This window comes from Glycine max, chromosome 14 (genome assembly GCF_000004515.6).
Source record: "Glycine max cultivar Williams 82 chromosome 14, Glycine_max_v4.0, whole genome shotgun sequence".
In the NCBI taxonomy this organism is placed as follows: Eukaryota; Viridiplantae; Streptophyta; class Magnoliopsida; order Fabales; family Fabaceae; genus Glycine; species Glycine max.
In genome coordinates, this window is record NC_038250.2 from 28,880,308 (window position 1) to 28,898,781 (window position 18,474).

Sequence of the window (18,474 nt, forward strand, 5' to 3'; positions counted from 1 at the left end):
AAGATTAATAAAATGGAAGACTATTTTAATTTTATTGTTAAAAATAAAATAACTTGAAATTAATTAAATATAAGTACTATAATTTATATTTATATATATATATATATATATATATATATATATATATATATATATATATATATATATATATATAATGTCAAAAAAGTTATGTAGCTAATATATATTAAGAGGAAGAATAAGTTGAAAGAGTCCTCAACTTGAAGAGTGAAAATTAAAATTTATTAATAATAATCTATAATTATATATAAAGGGAACATGAGTGTTATGATATACATATTTTTATATTTATTTTATTTTTATAACTATCTTTACACGTACGAAATCATCCACTATCTTTTATTGTTTTTAAATAAAAAATATGAAAAGACACACGAAGTGCTTATTTTCCTTAAGTAATAATTCCGATGTACCCAATAATTACTTCAATATATAGAATATAGATCATATAGACAATTCCAAGAAGGAATCTGAACGGCGAAAAGCACAAGACAATAGGCACAACTCCCTCCGTCGGACCACACTATATTATAATTGAATATTAATAAGACAACATTACAATTATAAGACCTGAATTGCTAAGTATACAAAAGACAATTATAATAACTAATAATATGTCATTGCATATATGTCTAGATGCACATATGTTTGCGAAACAAATAGAAGACTTCTCTAGTTCTTCTCTGTGCTCCAAATTCATCATCGTGCATCAAGATAGATGGCGTCTAACACCAAGAGCAAAGCACTGTTTGATTCAGAAGAAGCTTTGATGATGGTTAAGGAACTGAGAGTAACGTTTGATTGTGGTAAGACTCGGAGCTATGAATGGAGAATTTCCCAGTTGAAGGCGATTATCAAGTTAACTGAAGAAAACGAGCAACAGATTTATCAAGCTCTTCACTCCGATTTATCTAAGTGTGAAACCGAAGCCTTTGTGCAAGAGGTACTGTTTTTCTCACTCTCCAAACTAGAAGTTTTAGTTGAAATATATATGCTTTATGTTTTTCTTTTTCTTTTCTTTTGCTCAATCTATGTTTTATACGTTTTGCTTGTTCCATTTTAGACTTCGGATTAGGTTGTGTCCTTTTGTTCTTTTGACTTGAACTTAGCAAGATATTATTGAGATATTTGATGTATAGGAGTGATTATATATCATTAATCTATCATATTTCAACTATATATGCATTTAGAAATTAAAAATTGTATTTGTGTAATATCTCCAAACTTTTGTAAACACACGAAAGAGGAGTGTAAAATAAAATAGACGATGATGCAATAAAAAGAAATAACTAAGAAGTAAAAAATGCTATCTCAAGTCATTTTAAAATTATAATCCTTTAACAAAATTAAAACTATAATAACCACATTTCCATAGTATAAGGGAAGAGGTTCTTAAACTCAAAAAATAAAATTATCATAATTTGATGATTCAAACATTGAGATTAGGTCAAGAGGATCTAACTTGATTGGTTGAATAAAAATATGTGAGTTGTTGTAAATCTTTTTACATCATTTTCAATTCCCACAATTCAAAAAACAAATTGAGACTAAAAAAATTTAGAATTGATAACAATTAACAAGAGATATATGTCTATTAAGGATGACTTCGGGTCTAAGATCAACTCAATAATATGATAGATTTGAACGAACTTAAAGAGAAAAATTTGAATTCTTTGAGTTATTTATTTAATTCGAATTGAAAAATTGTAAATCCAATAAGTTTAATTAATGTCTTAAGTTTTGATTTTAAGAAGAGTTTAATGTCTATGGATTGACTTTATAAAAAATTTATAATGTCATCTAATAACAAATCATCATTTAAATTATTTTAAGATAATTATTTTAAAAGTTAATAAATTTATTATATATGATAGGTTATGATTTTATGACTATGTAAAAAAATTTAAACTATTTATGCATAACTTTTTTTTCTCTTTTAAGAACCCAAATAGAATTTGATTCGCGTGATGAAATGATATCTTTTTTATTAAGCCCCTAAATTTTATGCTGGTATGGATTTTTATGGTCTGCGTAGTGTTTGTATTAATGAGTGTGGATTTATAATTTTGGTTAAATTATTTGGTTCATATATCTTATTTTTTTAGTTCTTATAGTTTGAAAGTGGTTTTTCTAATCCTTATATTTTACATCTTAATTCTCTTTTAGTTCTTATAGTTTGTGATTTTTTTAGATTCTATAATTTATATTTTAATTCTGTTTTAGTACTTACCATCAAAATATGAGTAATATTATCAATTATAATTAAGTACAAAAATAAGCAAATAATTCGTAACTAATTTATCACAAGATAATTTATAATAAAAATAGTTGATAATTTATAACTAATCTGTAGTTAATTATTTTTTTTATGTTTTTTTGTAATAAGGACTAAAAGGTAATTAAAATACAAATTATAAAGACTAAAAATATCATTTTCAAACTATAGAAACTAAAAAAAATTAAAATATAAACTATAAAGATTTAAAAAACACTTTTAAATTATAGGGACTAAAAGAGAATTAAAATCTAAGTTATAGAGATTAAAAAATCACTTTCAAACTTTAAGAATTAAAAAGATAAGAATCATGAAACTATATTATAATTTTATATTTGTTTTTGGTTTTTCGATATCATGATGATTGATTTAATGATACTAGTTTAGTATGATAAAAAACCTACAAGGTCTAAACACATCATCATGATTGAGGAAAAAAAATACCAATAGTTGCATCAGTTCAACATCCGTTTTCGATTTTTTTTTTCATTTTTTATTATTTTAATAATAAACCTGATTATGTAATCTAAACTAACCCATATAATAGAGATATAGTTGAGAAGGTTCGGTTTAAGCTTTTTTTTTTTAAAAAAAAAAAGAACTTAATAGATCTAAATCAATTATTAATTCGAATCAAAATATGCTAACGGCCCCCTAATCTCCAGTCCCTTTTCTTTTTATTAATCCCTAATGTCCAGTCTAATTCGTTGAATGCGTGTACGAAAAGTATTTTGACTTTTATATGCTTGGATTAATTGTCTAGATATTGATTTATAACTATTGTTGTTTTAAAAAATTATATAATCAGATATTTTATAGAAAAATTCTGTCTCAATAAGCTAGCATCGTTAATAACTCCAGATAAATGAACGCTATTTAATTACAATACTGTCTCAACTACTTATGTATGTTATTTTTTTGTGACCACACGTACGTCCTTATTGCTACTGTTACTTAGTCACATTTTTTTAATAGAGTATTGTTGAGTGTAAATATTATGATGAAATTTATTATTGAGTTTAGAAAGTATTATATATTCACAAAATAACTTATGATTTCTTTCTCTATTTGAATCATTAGTCATATTTTATTCATAGATTATTGTTGAGTATAAATAATATGATAAAATTTATTTTAAAAAGTATTTTATAATCACAAAATAATCCATGAAGCTCTATTTGAATCATTAGTTACATTTTTTAGAGTCTTGTTGAGTGTAAATAGTGTGATAAAATTTGTGATTGAGTTTAAAAAGTATTTTGCAATCACAATAACTCATTATATATTTCTTCATTTAAACCATTCTACCTATGTAAGAAAGTCGTGTATAAACACAAACCTAACATCACATTTAGACACAACCAATTGAAAAATTACACATAAGTTAAAATAAAATAAAAAATATTTTTCTCTCTAATTCATTCCAACTCTTTTGTTCATTCTCTCTCCCACACATTGAAACTCCACACAACAGAAACAGAATGTGTTTAGTGTTTGCAGTAGCACTACAATTCCCAAATTAAATTTTGGTATTATCTTAATCAAAACCAATTGACATCCCAATCATGGTGTTCAAATTCACCTCTGTTGATGAAAGTAGATAACTTTTCTTGTTTGTGGCTCAACTAGTTGTGTTTGATTTTTTAAACAATGGTGGATGTTGTTAGGGCATTGTACCTAAAGGATTTTTTTTTTGGATCATCAAATCAAAGATTGTGTTAACAAAATTGTATAGGAGTACCCACAAATATTGTATTAATAAAAGGGTACCACGTAAGGGATTATTTAATGTTGAACCAATGAGTGATTTAAATTTGATACTTTTTATATGATGTTTGAGGGTGTTGGGTCTGCTTTTGTAACTTTCGATGCTTTAACGGCAGAAGTAAGAGGCACGAGAGTGAGAGAGAGAGGGAAAGCAAAAGAGAAATGATCAATTGGAGAGATAAAATACTTTTATTTTATTTTATTTTAAATTATGTGTAACTTTTTAATTAGTTGCGTCTAAATTAAATGTGATGCATAAGTTTGTGCCTATACAAGACTTTCAGTAGAAATATTGTTGTGATCCCTGATCACATTGGAAACATACAAAAACAAAGAAAACAATTGCACTGTGTTTCTTAAATCTTTGACATTTTTTATTTTCCAGATCATAGTGATAAGAACAATTGATAAAAGCTAACAATAAGATTGTGGTTTTATAGAACAATTTTTTGAAACTTTTAGACAATATCTAAACTCAAACTCTAGTTACAATTTTAAATTAAAAACCCTTGTTAAAAAATTACAATACAACCCTAAGTTAGTTAAAGAGATAAAAATAAAATGAAAGAAAAAAGAGTTCAAAAGAGCATACAATGCATTCAAAGTGTTCAAAACGATAGTTGCATTTAGTCTTGGACAAAAAGGTCATGTATACTACTGAAGTCTCCCCTCCACTAGGTTGTCCCTACTGGATTGATCACGATTTTAACTAATCACACAAATTGAATACAAAGGTAACAACTTTACATTCACGTTTTATGCAAGAGTCCTTTTAGCCTAAAAAACCAAGTATTCTTTCTTCATAAACCTTCTTAGAATTTACACACTCCAGTTAATAACCAACCAACAAAAAAAAAAAATCTTTAATGCTATAAGACTTTATGACTCTAAGTATTACAAATAGTAAAACTATCATCTTGAGTCATTTATCTATGAGCTCGATTTTCACTAAAAAAACAAGATTTTTTTTCAAACATCCAATGAAATATGCTTATCTTGTTAGCACCATTTCACTCCTATACTAGATTAAAAAGTTTGAAGTTAAGTTGGATTAGAACTTCTACCAATACAAGCCAATTTTAAAGTGAAATACATTAAAAGAAGGTTTTAAGGAATTGAGTTACCCCCTATAAAGTAGGAGAATGAACCACAATAACATCACAAACACGCAAAATTGAAGCAAATTAGTATTTCAATACCTATTAATCATAGTCAAATACTTTCAACTTTATGGAAATATCATTTATATGCTTGGAGACCAATGCAAAAAACCTTGGGATAACATCGGGATGGGTCACGGACGAGTTTTTTCTTATCCCATTCATGTTCCCACAAAAGGTAGGACAAGTTTGAGTTTCAAAAATAGAATAAAATCTCATTCCATAAGATTTTATTGAATTTGGGAAAATCCGCGAAAAATTCATCTCACATTTTTTAAAAAACTTATTTATTCATATATTATAAATAAATCATTCGTTTTAATTTAATTAATATATATATATATAATTTAATAAAGAATAAAAAATATAAAAATATTTAATTTTATATTTTTTAATTAAATGTATAATTTTTAATTTTGTTATAAGTAGTATTATAATTATAATATTATTTATTTAACTATTAAAATAACTATTCTATATTTTTAATAATATAAAATATGAAATAATCACATAATTATACAAGGAACGATTACATATAATATAGATAGAATTATATATAAATATGTAATTACATTATTAATAATTATAAAAGTATCTGCTGCGGGTGGATATAATGGCGGAGACGGGATGGAGAGTGACATACCTAGCCTCGCTTTCCCAAATCTGAGAAAAGTCGATCCCAACTCCAATCAAAGCAAATTTTTCTTGGAAAACTCAAGATAGAATCGGAAAGTACCACATATTCAATTTTGATTGGCATGAAAGAAAACTACACGTAGAACTCAAAATGGGTATACAAAAATTTGAATGTTAGAACCATCTCTAACTCTTCAAATTATATTAATATTATTATGTATAGTCTCCCAAGTATTATTATATATTCCTTCCTACAAATTTAATTTATCCCTACATGTTTTAAGTACAACAAGGAGAATGTCATTTGCACACTCATTTTCACCTCACAATTTGTACCTATAAATGATCGTGATTTTAAATGATACTCCAACCAATCTTCAGCATGTGAAGGTTTGACTCAGATTTTGAAACGCCCCAGGCCACCCATGTCCTTATTCTTAGGCAAACACAATATTGGAGAGGTGCTAGCAAGATGAGTCTTTCTTTTACCATGACTAGCTCCATATGAAGGATTTACATATTGGCGGTAGTGTCATTTGCTCTATGCCTCTATGTAAGTCAAATTTAGTAAAGATGAAACTGCATTAAGTTACACTAATCAAATAATTCATCAATCTTTTCAATAAAAGAAAAAGGATTATAGACAGAAAATGTCAAAAAATTTATACTATTATTTAATTATAATTCATCATATATAATAAATTTATTAATTTTTATAATAATTAGTTTAAAATTATATTAATGACAATTATAATTACACGGCGGTGCAAAAATATTTTATATTGTCTGACCATTAATTTTTAATTTAGCCAAATGTTAACCGGCACCTTTGAGATATTAATTAAAAAATTTAAATTAGAAAGATTAGGATGCAAAAAATTAGATTATTTATGATTTTTTAAAAACTTTCATATATATGATTAATACACTAAATATTTTCTTCTTTTTAATTCCTAAATTAGTGTTTTAAAGACCTTGCTTAACGAGATCCATATTTTTATTTTAAGATATTTAAATCTTCATTGAACCGAGGTCAAACACATACCAGCAAAGTTTGGAATACAGATCCAAACCACAAGACTTCTAAATCTAATTGCTCCCTCCATTGTTTAAAATAACATCCAACGTTACACTGTGAGGTAGTATATCCGTAATTGTAAACATCTATGAACCATCAAATAACACATATGATTATATAAATATAAAAATTATTAAATTATGTAACATCACATCATTAATTAATATCAATGTTCTCGTAAGTGAATCAGTCATCAAACCCATGAAAATATTAATTCTAGGTTAATAACTGACATCGAATCGATTTTAATAAAATATTTTAATATAATATATTAATAATATTTAAAAAAACATAATACACATAAATTAATAATAATAAAAAGTAAATTTCACTTAAAAATATCATAAATCATAACATATAATAAATCTAATCCAACATAATATCTAAATTCACATATATTAAATAATTTTTTAAACAAAAATTAATAGTTTTAACCAAAACTGATAAAATCGATTAACCAAGTTTTATCGATTTTCAACCGATTTAATAATTTTTGAACTAGTTTAAGGATATATCAATTTTAAGAAATATTAGGTGACCGATTTCCGATCGCACCCGCCAATCATGTCCGATGGAGTTTCAAAACCATAATTAATATATGTGACATTGTGCTTTTAAATTCTAGAAGAGACAAGTCGTTCACCAAGAAGAGAAACAGAAAGGTTATAAAGATAGTTGTTAACACATATTTTACAATTGAATATGTTAGGAATGACTTATGTAGATGACTTCTCATGGAAGCTTATTGCCTTCTTCAACCTTTTCTTTTAAAATTTTCTCCTTTTCATTTTAATATAGATACACGCGTGTGTGCATGTATGTATTAATTAGTATTAAAATTTTAAAACATTTGAATTGTTTTTCTTAATTTTTGAGAAAACACTATATATATCGTGACAAGGTTGGTTAATTTTTTTTAAATATGAGGTTCAAGTATTATTTGATGTATTAAAAGATTATAAAGCATGTTTACGAAAACTAATAAATTAGAGGTTTTAGGTAGGTAAGTAAGTAAAGAAAATTGTAACCAACAAAGATCATTTTAAAATAAAAAAGAAAAAAGAAAAAATTAAATAATGATAAAATTACATATAAAAAATAATATAGAAGAAATATTCTTACGAGATTAATTAAGAACAAAGGCTTGATTTATATGGTTTGTTATATTTTAAAAATAAAACATAAAATGCTGAAAGTAAAAAAAAAAAAACTTAAATAACTAAAAGAAGAGTGCTAACACTTAACAACACAACACACGTAGCAATACATTGTTTCTAACATATATTTTATTATGATTAAAATTTATAAAATCATGAGAGATATTCATTAAACAAAAAGTGAAACTCACATTATGATTTTAATTAATAATATCACTATATTTTAAAAAGAGTGCATTGCTATCATTAGGGATGAGTATAGGTAAGATTACATGGAATTTATAAAAGATTTTATATACAATTCGATCAATTTTAATAAGTTCAGTTTGGATTAAAAATTTTTCTAATTTAAGTTTATGATTCAATTCAAACTAATTTGATTATAATCAAATTGGATTTGATCATTGGATTTATTATTAAAATAAAAAAAATTTAAAAATAGAAAAGTAATTCTAAGAGTATGCATTTTAATATATTTGACTCAAAAATTATTTTTAACTGATAGTGTAATATGAAACTTGTTTCATTTATAATAATAATAATAATAATAATAATAATAATAATAATAATAATAATAATAATAATAATAATAATTGATCAGTAGCCTTAAAATGACAAAAATACAATAAAATTGGGCTAGGTTGGAAAGCTCAAACTTTAAAAATTTAAAAATTTCTAAAAAAAACGTAAAATATACTAAGTAATAAAGTGGATTAAATTAAATTGAAGTTTCAAAAGTGAAATCCAATATGGATAAGAATTATTGGATTTTTCAATTTTTTAATTTGATTCAAACCAACATGAATTTTTTTATTTGGATCGGTTGAGGATGATTAGATTATTAAATTGATTTGGATATGTGGTCATCCCTAGGTAGCATTATCATATTAATAACTATAAAAAATTAAAGGTTTAAAACCTTTTCCATCTTTGTAATTTAGAGTTTTTTTTTTATACTTTACATCCTTTCAAAAATACTTTTCTGATTTTAGTTATTATAAATTATGTTTATTTAATTTTTAATTCTTAAAATATTTTAAATAACACTTTGAATAATAAAACAAATATTATCTAAATTACTATAAAGATAAAAAAAATACACATAATTTATCAGAACTAAAAATAAAAAATTATTTTTCAATACAAAAAATAAAAATATTAAATTATAAAGTTTAAAAAGATATTTAAGAAAAAAAATAAAAGAAAAACCTACAAGCAACCGGGGTAGGACTGTTGGAGCACCAAACTATTCCTTTCCAAACTCCCCAAAATAGGAAGAATGAACATTGAACAAGCAACTTTGGGCCATAATTACAAGCAACTTTCTTGTCCCGCCACGCGCTTCCATCATCGTGTGACCAACACCCTCCTCTCATAGCATATCAGCTTGATATTTTTATGAGTAGTATTTTATTCTATTTATTATATCTGATAAATATTTTTTATAATTAAAATTCATATTAAGCACATTGAATACATCTCATTAAAATAAATATATATTAAATGACCTAAATAAAATTTAATAACTGTCTAGAAGATCATTAAGTATATTTGAATATAATAATTGTTGACATAACGACTGAACGTAATTTAAAAATATTGATCTGTATTCATATGGTTTCAGACCTGAGCATGTAGTCAATATTTAGAAATATATAAAAACTAAAATAAAATATACTATTATTATTCATAATTATTATTGCCTTATACTCTTGAAATCTATCTTAATTAAGAGATTAAATAATAATAATTGTATTTTAAAACATTTAATGATTTGTCACGTCCTTATCCTAGCTCACATATCTTTGATAGGATAACATGTATTGATGTTACTATGAATCAAAAGCAATAAGTCTTTTTTTTTTTTTAAGAAAAAGTATTTTAAAACGTCTTTTTTAGTTTCACGCATTAAACCAAAAATATATTGTTGTCATTATTTAGTTAATCAATAAAATAATCACAGCAATAAAACAACAAAGCAATAAAACAACAAAGCATATCGTTGAATCCTTCATTGCTTTAGAATAAAGAAAAGCAATCCAGTTTAACAAACATATAAATACTTTTATTATCCTTTAATATTAAGACAAACATACGAATTAAACTTAATTTTATAGTGTTTTGTCAATGCACAAAAAATTTATTTTATTAATCATGATAATTAATTAATAATTGTCCTTTTGGCTTCCGAAATGGAAATCCAAACTAATCATAAAAGAAAAATCTCAAATCACGTTAGCTTGCTAACTTGTTCTCACTTCTCAGTTTGTTTGTTTGTATTTGGCAAACTATAAAATAGGAAATATCTCTAATCTCAAGAGGAATAACAACACGCCACAATCCATCGCATCACTCAACTCTGCACCGCAAAATCCTCTTTTATTTATTTATTTTTTTCTCTGCTTCGCGTCGTTTTGTCCGCGATAATGTCGTCGTCGACGCCGGACTCAGACAAAACGACGACGTCGTCGAAGAAGAGCGCGTTCGACGCGTTAGCGGCGTCGCGGCTCGTGACGGAGCTCAGGGGAAACTTCGCTTCGGGCAAAACGCGTAGTTATGAGTGGAGATTGTTGCAGCTCAACGCGATTGCGAAACTCGTCGTCGATCACGAGCAGGAGATCGTCGACGCGCTCCGAAACGACCTCGGCAAGCCGCCACTCGAAACCGTCGCATACGAGGTCTCGTCGTTTACACTGTTACTCGTTTGCGTTTTGTTTATATATATATATAGTTGGTTTGACTATGGTAGTGGAAAAGGAATATTCCAAAAAATTGAAAACAGGTGGATTTTGTGATAGAGATTTTCTGCGGTTCATTTATTATGGTAACAGAGTGTGTCATGGCCTCAGAAATTCTTTCTGTGCAAAATAGCAATGCTTATGTTATATGCTATGTGTTTGTGTGTGCCCAGTGTTGATGTTAGGTTTTCCTTATTCTTTTTTTGGATACTGTCATTATTAATTTTAATTTTAATTTTTGTTGGAAGGGGAATTTCTGTTTAATTAGATTGGTTGGTGATTTGTCTGCGTGGATTGCGGTTCGAGTTTCTCTTTGCCTACGGTGGAGGACACGTTGCCGTTTGGTGTGAGCATTAATGGCGCGCTCTTTGCGTCCCAATTTTAGGGTGGGCCAATGTTGTGGGCCTCTAAATTTGCCTTTGAATCTATGATATGTGGCTTTAATTCATGGATTTTGTTAATATCACTTATGGAAATAAAAATGGATTGAGTAAGAAAGTAGTTATTACGTTAGAGATCCAGTATAGCGAAGTTTTAGTAAGTGTTGAGTTTAATATGCAGTGAATTAATCAACAATTATTTTTATTATGACTTTTAAACAAATTATAATAAAAATTAACAAATTTATCATGTCTACTTGTGATTGGATGATTACATGTTTATTAACAATTGTTCATAACTGAATTTGTTGCCAGTGTCACAAAATGTAGAGCTGTGGAAGTATTGACTTAAACTACTCTCACTGGCTGAGATGTGCAGCACACTTCGTCCTTTTTTTTTATCAACAAATGTTAATATTGTTAGTTTGTTAGTTTTTTGTTGGCGGGAAGATTCGATTCTGCAACACTTCGTCCTTGTCTGGATTTTAGTTTCTGATTTTTGTTTTTTAAATTAAATTTTGGTGTTTGTGGGGTGTGTTGTTTGAAAAATGTTAAAAGGTACCAATATTTTTTTTGGGTGTATGTATGGAAGGAAGAGAGAGATAGACAGAAAAAAAATCAAGGAAAAAAAGAAAGAGAACCTGATAGAAATGAGAAATGAAGAGATTTTTTTTGAGAAAAAGAAATGAAGAGAGACTTGAGAAGAAGAAAAATGGGTGAAAGTGGGTTATAAGAGAAGTTGAAAGTATGAGTATAATAACTCTTGTTTAGGTGTTGGTGTGGGATTTGCCTTTTTAGTTTAGCAGAAGCACTTCTATTCATTCTACGAGGTTGACAAATATGATTTCAGTTTGGCTGTGAGAGGCCATTGGCTATTATAGTATATAACACAAGTTACTAAATGACACATGCCCACCTAATTTGGTACTTTTCAAGGACAATTCCATTCACACGTTGTGTGCCTGTTTAAACAGGAAAATATGTGCCAATCAGGGTTAGCTAAACTGGTAGGATTGAAATGTAAAAATGCAAATGGTTCAAGTACCTATGTAAGCTGTCTACTGAGACTTGTGGCATGCCTTGATCGTAAAATAGTGCACCCTCACCTCCCACAACTGTTTGGTACCAAAAAATGAAAATCTTTGCGTTTGGAGAAGATCCAGGGTTCTTGCTGTTTACTCTGTTATGTTTTTTAGTAATGCCAAATGTATGGCAGGCAATTCATAATTGCAACTCTCAAAATTGCAAAAATAATTTTCATTACGTTTAAGCATGTTGAATTGGTTATTTCTAATTTCAAATATTCAGATTTTGGTATGTTAGGCTGCTCAGTCCTGCCTTACTTGTTTCTCCAAACTTCTCCACTTGAGGTAGAATGTTGTTGAAGTTTATAAGATTTTGTTATGTTGAAATTTCTGTATGGATCGGAGATTTCTGATGATGTGCAATCAGTGGTCCTGTGCACTCAGTTATAATACCCCTTGGATAGGAAAAGACACTAAATCTATTTTATCCAAGATACTGAAAATTTCATTACAGATTAACGTAAGACATAATATTTGCTGCTAAACAAACATTTTGAAGCCTTTAATAAGGACATGAATCTGAAAATGTGGAATGAAAACCCATTTTCCTGACTAGTGCTTTTTGAAAGGTTGGTATAATAATCAACAGTCAACACAATGATTTTAAGTATGATATTTTCCATCTTCTTGTAACTTGGGTAGTTTGTATTGCAGATTGCTATGTTGAAAAACTCATGTAGAATCGCACTCAAGGAATTGAAACATTGGATGACTCCTGAAAAGGTACACATTATGTGAATTTGTTGCTGACATTGTTTGGCATAACTCTTTTGATTTATCACATGAATTTACCTTTATTGCAGGTCAAAACTTCAATCGCAACTTTTCCTTCTTCAGCTGAAATAGTATCTGAACCACTGGGGGTTGTGTTAGTCATCTCTGCATGGAACTACCCATTCTGTATGTTAATATTTAGTCAGCATTGTCTCACATGCTTTTGAGCTGACATCTCACCTTTTTCTTTCCTCCGAGCTCTGCAAAATCTATAAAGATGATAATATTACATTCTCTATCTATCTTTGCAGTGTTGTCACTTGATCCAGTCATTGGAGCTATTGCAGCTGGTAATGCTGTTGTTTTAAAACCATCAGAAATTGCTCCTGCCACATCATCACTGCTGGCAAAACTGCTCGGAGACTACTTGGATAACTCATGTATTAAAGTTGTTGAGGGAGCAGTTGATGAAACATCTGCATTACTGCAGCAAAAGTGGGACAAAATTTTCTATACAGGTTCTTGTTTGTCACTCTTCTGTTTTCTTGAGGTTTAGAATCCTGAAATGATTTTGTTTCTCATTCACAAAACTTTCCTTATGATTAGTCTTCTTTTAGGTATAGAGGCATGTTAGCAGTACACTGTGTGACATACATTTTTAACAGTCTTTATTATTTGGTGAAATCTATGTGAGTCCCACTAAATGATGCAGGTCCCCCATGGATTTCACCCGATAACAAGGGAAGCATTTATTTTTTTAATCATTAATATAGAATTGTGCAGATTATGTTTGTACTTTGTAGGCTTCATAGGCATCTAATCTATATACTTTTAGAAGGCTGTTTCTTGGAATGCTTCTTTCTTTTCTACTATTTGGAATAGAAAATACTTCATTCTAAATAATGATTGGCATGGTATGGATTAACGATTGTAATACAGCTTCAATACATCTGGGATGGTACTGTTATTGGTCATGGAAATAGTTAATGACTTAATGCAGAGTACAATTTTGAGCAGTATCTCTTACTCGTGAAGTATCTTTTGAGGCATATAGCCATATAGCTCAGGTTCAGGTATGATATTTACTGGGGAAAACAGGATAGGAATTTGTTGAGCAACGTAGGTGTCTCAGTGGATGATAAGATAAATTTAAGTATGAAGCTTTTGAAAAGCTGTATCTAATTGATACATGACAGGAAATTTGTATGAGATTGTTGCATATAGGTAGTATGGCACTTGACAGTGCTCCAAACAATATATGCTGTAGGATAATTGATGATTAGAGATATGTTAGTCTTGAGTCTCTTGACTCTTGAGAATTATTGTACTTTTATGGTTTAAGGAAGACAAGGAATAAGGTTATTGTCTTAATCCATGTTCAATGGTTGAGTTGTGACCAAATGCCCTTGTACTTGTTTTGGACTTTCAGTTGCATTGACTGTGCTTGTATCTGTTCCATATTGTTAAGACTCTTAGTGTCAGTCTTATATAAGAAATCTAGTTTGTTATAATATACAAGGATCTGATGCTGGATTTTCTCGAATGTTTGTTTTATTACAATGATACTCAGGTCTGATAATATTCTTTACCTAAGTAACGGTTGGATTTTTAGGTAATGGACGAGTGGCACGCATTGTGATGGCTGCTGCTTCAAAACACCTTACACCAGTTGTGCTGGAGCTTGGAGGAAAATCTCCAGTTGTTGTTGATTCAAATATCAATTTAAAGGTATACCTTTGTCCCACTTTATTTTTATCAATTACTTGCCATCACTGACCTCTTTGCATCTCACTTTTGACCTTAAATTAATTTGAATTTGAATTGGCAAGGTAGCAACAAGACGAATAATTGCAGGAAAGTGGGGTTCTAATAATGGACAAGCCTGCATTTCTCCAGATTATATTATAACAACTAAAGACTATGCTCCCAAGTTGGTAATAAGTTTTTTCCAAGTGTTGTTAGAATCCTAAATTTGTTGGTTTGTTTAGTGTTTGGTTCCTTCTATTTCTAGGTGGATGCCCTAAAGACTGAATTGGAGAAATTTTATGGAAAGAACCCATTGGAATCAAAAGATTTGTCCCGTATTGTGAACTCCAACCACTTTAATCGCTTGACAAAGCTCTTGGACGATGATAAGGTTTCTGGTAAGATTGTTTATGGAGGCGAAAAGGATGAAAGCAAATTGTAAGTTCTGTATATGCTTTTTGGTGTACTTTATTGATGAAATCTGAATTTAATGAAATAAAGCAAATTGTAAGTTCTGTATATGCTTTTTGGCGTACTTTATTGATGAAATCTGGATTTAGTGAAATACAATGAGATCTTGACCCTAGTATTTCTTTTTTCTCATTTGCAGGAAGATTAGCCCCACTGTTCTATTGGATGTCCCACGGGACTCTTTGATTATGAATGAGGAGATATTTGGTCCTTTACTTCCCATCCTCACGGTAGGAGTTAAGACACCATTACACCACAGTAACTGTTTTTTGTGAGATTTTCTTCAAAATCTCATTGGTTGCTTGCTGTTACAGTAATTAGTAGTATAATGAAAGTAAGTGTGCACATAGTTTTTCAAATGGTTCAAGAACGATTGATATGTTCTCTATGTGGAATAGGTGCCAACTTATCAATTTTCACATTTAATGTAAAATAACTACAAGTCTACAAGATATATATACCTTTTATGGTAAGGCCCTGGGGGGAGAATTTCAATTATGTCACGTCCAAAAATCATCAAAATAAATAGCTGGTAATATTTTGTATACATTTGAAGAACATGAAGCCCAATTGTTAAATCAACCTTACTGGTGATAGTAAATTGTAAAATGTTTATCGATAAATTAAAGCCACAGCCGTTCAATCAAAATGTTTTATTTTTATTTTTATCTTTTTTTCATTTGCTTGAAACAGGTTGATAAAATAGAAGAAAGCTTTGACGTAATCAATTCAGGATCAAAGCCTCTCGCTGCATATATATTTACAAATACCAAGAAGCTTAAGGAGCAATTTGTTATGACTATTTCAGCTGGCGGTTTGGTTGTTAATGACACTACTTTACATGTAATTTCTATATTATTTTTACAGTCTATTCTTGAATCTGTGAGCTTGTGTTGTGTGTGCCTCTAATTCTTATATGTAAACATAACAGCAGTATAGGTGATCACTAAAATCTGCTTCAAGACTAAAATTAAATTTGACTAAAGGCCATGTGATAAATTGGATTATTGTACAAGATTAAAATTAAAGAAAATAACGTGAAAATAATTTCTTATTGTTTTTTCAGGTTTCTTTTCTATATAGTAAGGGGCATTTATTGAATAAAATGTGTTGTTTGCTCGCCATGCATTTGTTTTTATTTGTTCATATTTAAACGAGTTTCTTTAATGTGGTTTTTCTAATAGATGCTCACAATTTATGTATTGTTTTGAAATAATTTCTATCTGAACACTATTCATCACTGTGTTTTTTGTTTTCGATTTGGCCTTTTTGCCTGGTGCAGCTTGCAGTTCATACTTTACCATTTGGGGGAGTTGGTGAGAGTGGAGTGGGTGCATACCATGGGAAATTCACATTTGAAGCTTTTAGCCACAAAAAAGCAGTTCTATATCGCAGATTTATTGGTGATGCACCAGTAAGGTACCCACCATACACAAATACAAAGATGAGATTGCTGAAAGCTCTCATAGGTGGTGGCATACTTGGTATTATTCGCGCCCTGTTTGGTTGGTGATAGGCTTTAATTTTAATTATATTGGAATTGGAATCTTGATGCTATAGACGGCTTTTAATCTGGCTTCCTTGTATTTTAATCTCCAGTTAATTTTTTTATGTAATACTCATCAACCTTGACTTTTGGATGATAGTAAATAATCATGTATTGATATTCGTTTCTTTTGTCATATGATTGTTTTAAGATGCCCGGTGGACCTGTGTTTGTTCTGTCCTATCAGATGCCGTGCTAATACGGATATTACATGTGTTGTGTGTTGGCATGTTTCTAGCATGCCATTTAAGGAAATATGACTCATTGAGTAACACAATTGCAAATCCTGGTTTTGATTGGTTGTGTTTGACCTCTCTTGTTACCATGTTCAATAACGTGTCTTTTGAGAAGAGTGTTTTACCCCTAGTTCCCATAAATGTTGTATGATAAGAAAAAATAAGTCTTCAAATATTATTTTAGTTTTTCAATGAATCATTAGTGACATTTTTCTTTTACATCCCTAATAATGATTAGTAGCATAAATTATAAATGAATTATGACAATGTTAATTTTGTAAAATTGGTACTTTCATTAATTTATAATGACACTTATGGGACAGAGTAAGTAATTAAAATTGAAGTATAATATTAATTGGGGCCTCTTTGTGTGTGCGTGGAGTGGTAGTAATAGCATGTGTAACACGTTGATTTTTTTATAGTAATTATCTTAATTAAACAGGTTCATTCATAAAAAAAATCTTAACTAAAAAATCTAATAGTAATTATCTTAATTACACGGGTTCATTCATAAAAAAAAAAATCTTAACTAAAAAAATCTAATTCAGTTGGCTGAATTTGTTATAAATCTTTGATATTCATTTCAATTCCTATAATAATAATAATAATAATAATAATAATAATAATAATAATAATAATAATCTTAGCGGCCATATAAATATTGATTTATAATTAATTGATTATATAATTTTTTTATATTAATTGTGAATAGTCATTCAACTCTATATTGCAGATTGTATTACGGAAGTTTATATTAATATAAATTTAGTTAATACTTCATTTTAAAATTGATTTAATATATACGTTTTAACATATACTCTCTCCGAACTAAAAGTATTGATGTTTTAACAAATAGAAGGTGACGTGTTGTAGATGCAACATAAACTTGTGTCTTAACATGTTTCGAACAAAGAGAAGGAACGAAAAATCATTGCTATAGCTGAGGAGGAAAATCGAGTAGGTGAGTCTGCGACATTAACTCAACCTTTTGCATCAAAGGGAACATTTCATAATCCTTTACATTGTGTAAAGGGTCATGGACTTAGGCAACGTAGGAGGACTATTGAGTCAGTATGTCAGATTGCTTATCCTAAGTGTCAGCTTGGGTACTATTCTCCATCTTATTCACAATCTTCACACTATCCTTTCCAATATCCGTGTTTCACAATCAATTATAATTCTTCATTATCATCATCTAAGCAACTTTTTGTATACTATGGCACAACATAGTAATCATTTGGGTCTGCAACACTTCACAAAATTAGTGTTGCCACTTATTGATTGCAAAATAATTCATGATCACGAGACGTGTGGGAATTAACTTCCCCTACTAGTAGTAGGATGAGTGAATTGCTAGTAATATCTATTTCAAAATACTAATTGTAATAATTTGCAGACAAAATTTTCTTGATCTGAAGGTACTTTATCACTTGATATATTCCATTAGTGGAGAGAATATTTTATTAA

The 18,474-nt window shown here is 28.8% G+C and overlaps 1 protein-coding gene across 4 annotated transcripts; it reads left to right on the top strand.

The window, feature by feature from the left end:
- Positions 1–637: 637 nt before the first annotated feature.
- ALDH3H4 (aldehyde dehydrogenase family 3 member H4) lies at positions 638–16,907 on the top strand. 4 transcript variants are annotated; one of them, XM_003544651.5, is made up of 10 exons: positions 638–961; positions 12,949–13,017; positions 13,098–13,194; positions 13,320–13,526; positions 14,621–14,736; positions 14,838–14,942; positions 15,020–15,192; positions 15,365–15,455; positions 15,919–16,068; positions 16,508–16,907. In XM_003544651.5, the coding sequence occupies exons 1-10, from the start codon at positions 737–739 to the stop codon at positions 16,736–16,738; spliced, it is 1,464 nt and encodes a 487-aa protein (XP_003544699.1). In that variant the 5' UTR covers positions 638–736; the 3' UTR covers positions 16,739–16,907. The 4 variants fall into 4 exon arrangements, with proteins under 4 accessions (XP_003544699.1, XP_003544698.1, XP_006596209.1 ...); XM_003544650.5 differs by lacking the exon at positions 638–961 and adding an exon at positions 10,304–10,769; XM_006596146.3 differs by lacking the exon at positions 638–961 and adding an exon at positions 11,077–11,215.
- Positions 16,908–18,474: the final 1,567 nt, after the last annotated feature.

What these genes read in the sequence shown, in the direction of transcription:
- ALDH3H4 (XM_003544650.5), top strand. Translation starts at nt 10,518, where the DNA reads ATGTCGTCGTCGACGCCGGACTCAGACAAAACGACGACGTCGTCGAAG. An exon ending in AAGACTATGCTCCCAAGTTG is followed by an intron (nt 14,943 to 15,019) that starts GTAATAAGTTTT and finishes TTCTATTTCTAG; the next exon opens with GTGGATGCCCTAAAGACTGA. An exon ending in GAAAAGGATGAAAGCAAATT is followed by an intron (nt 15,193 to 15,364) that starts GTAAGTTCTGTA and finishes TCTCATTTGCAG; the next exon opens with GAAGATTAGCCCCACTGTTC.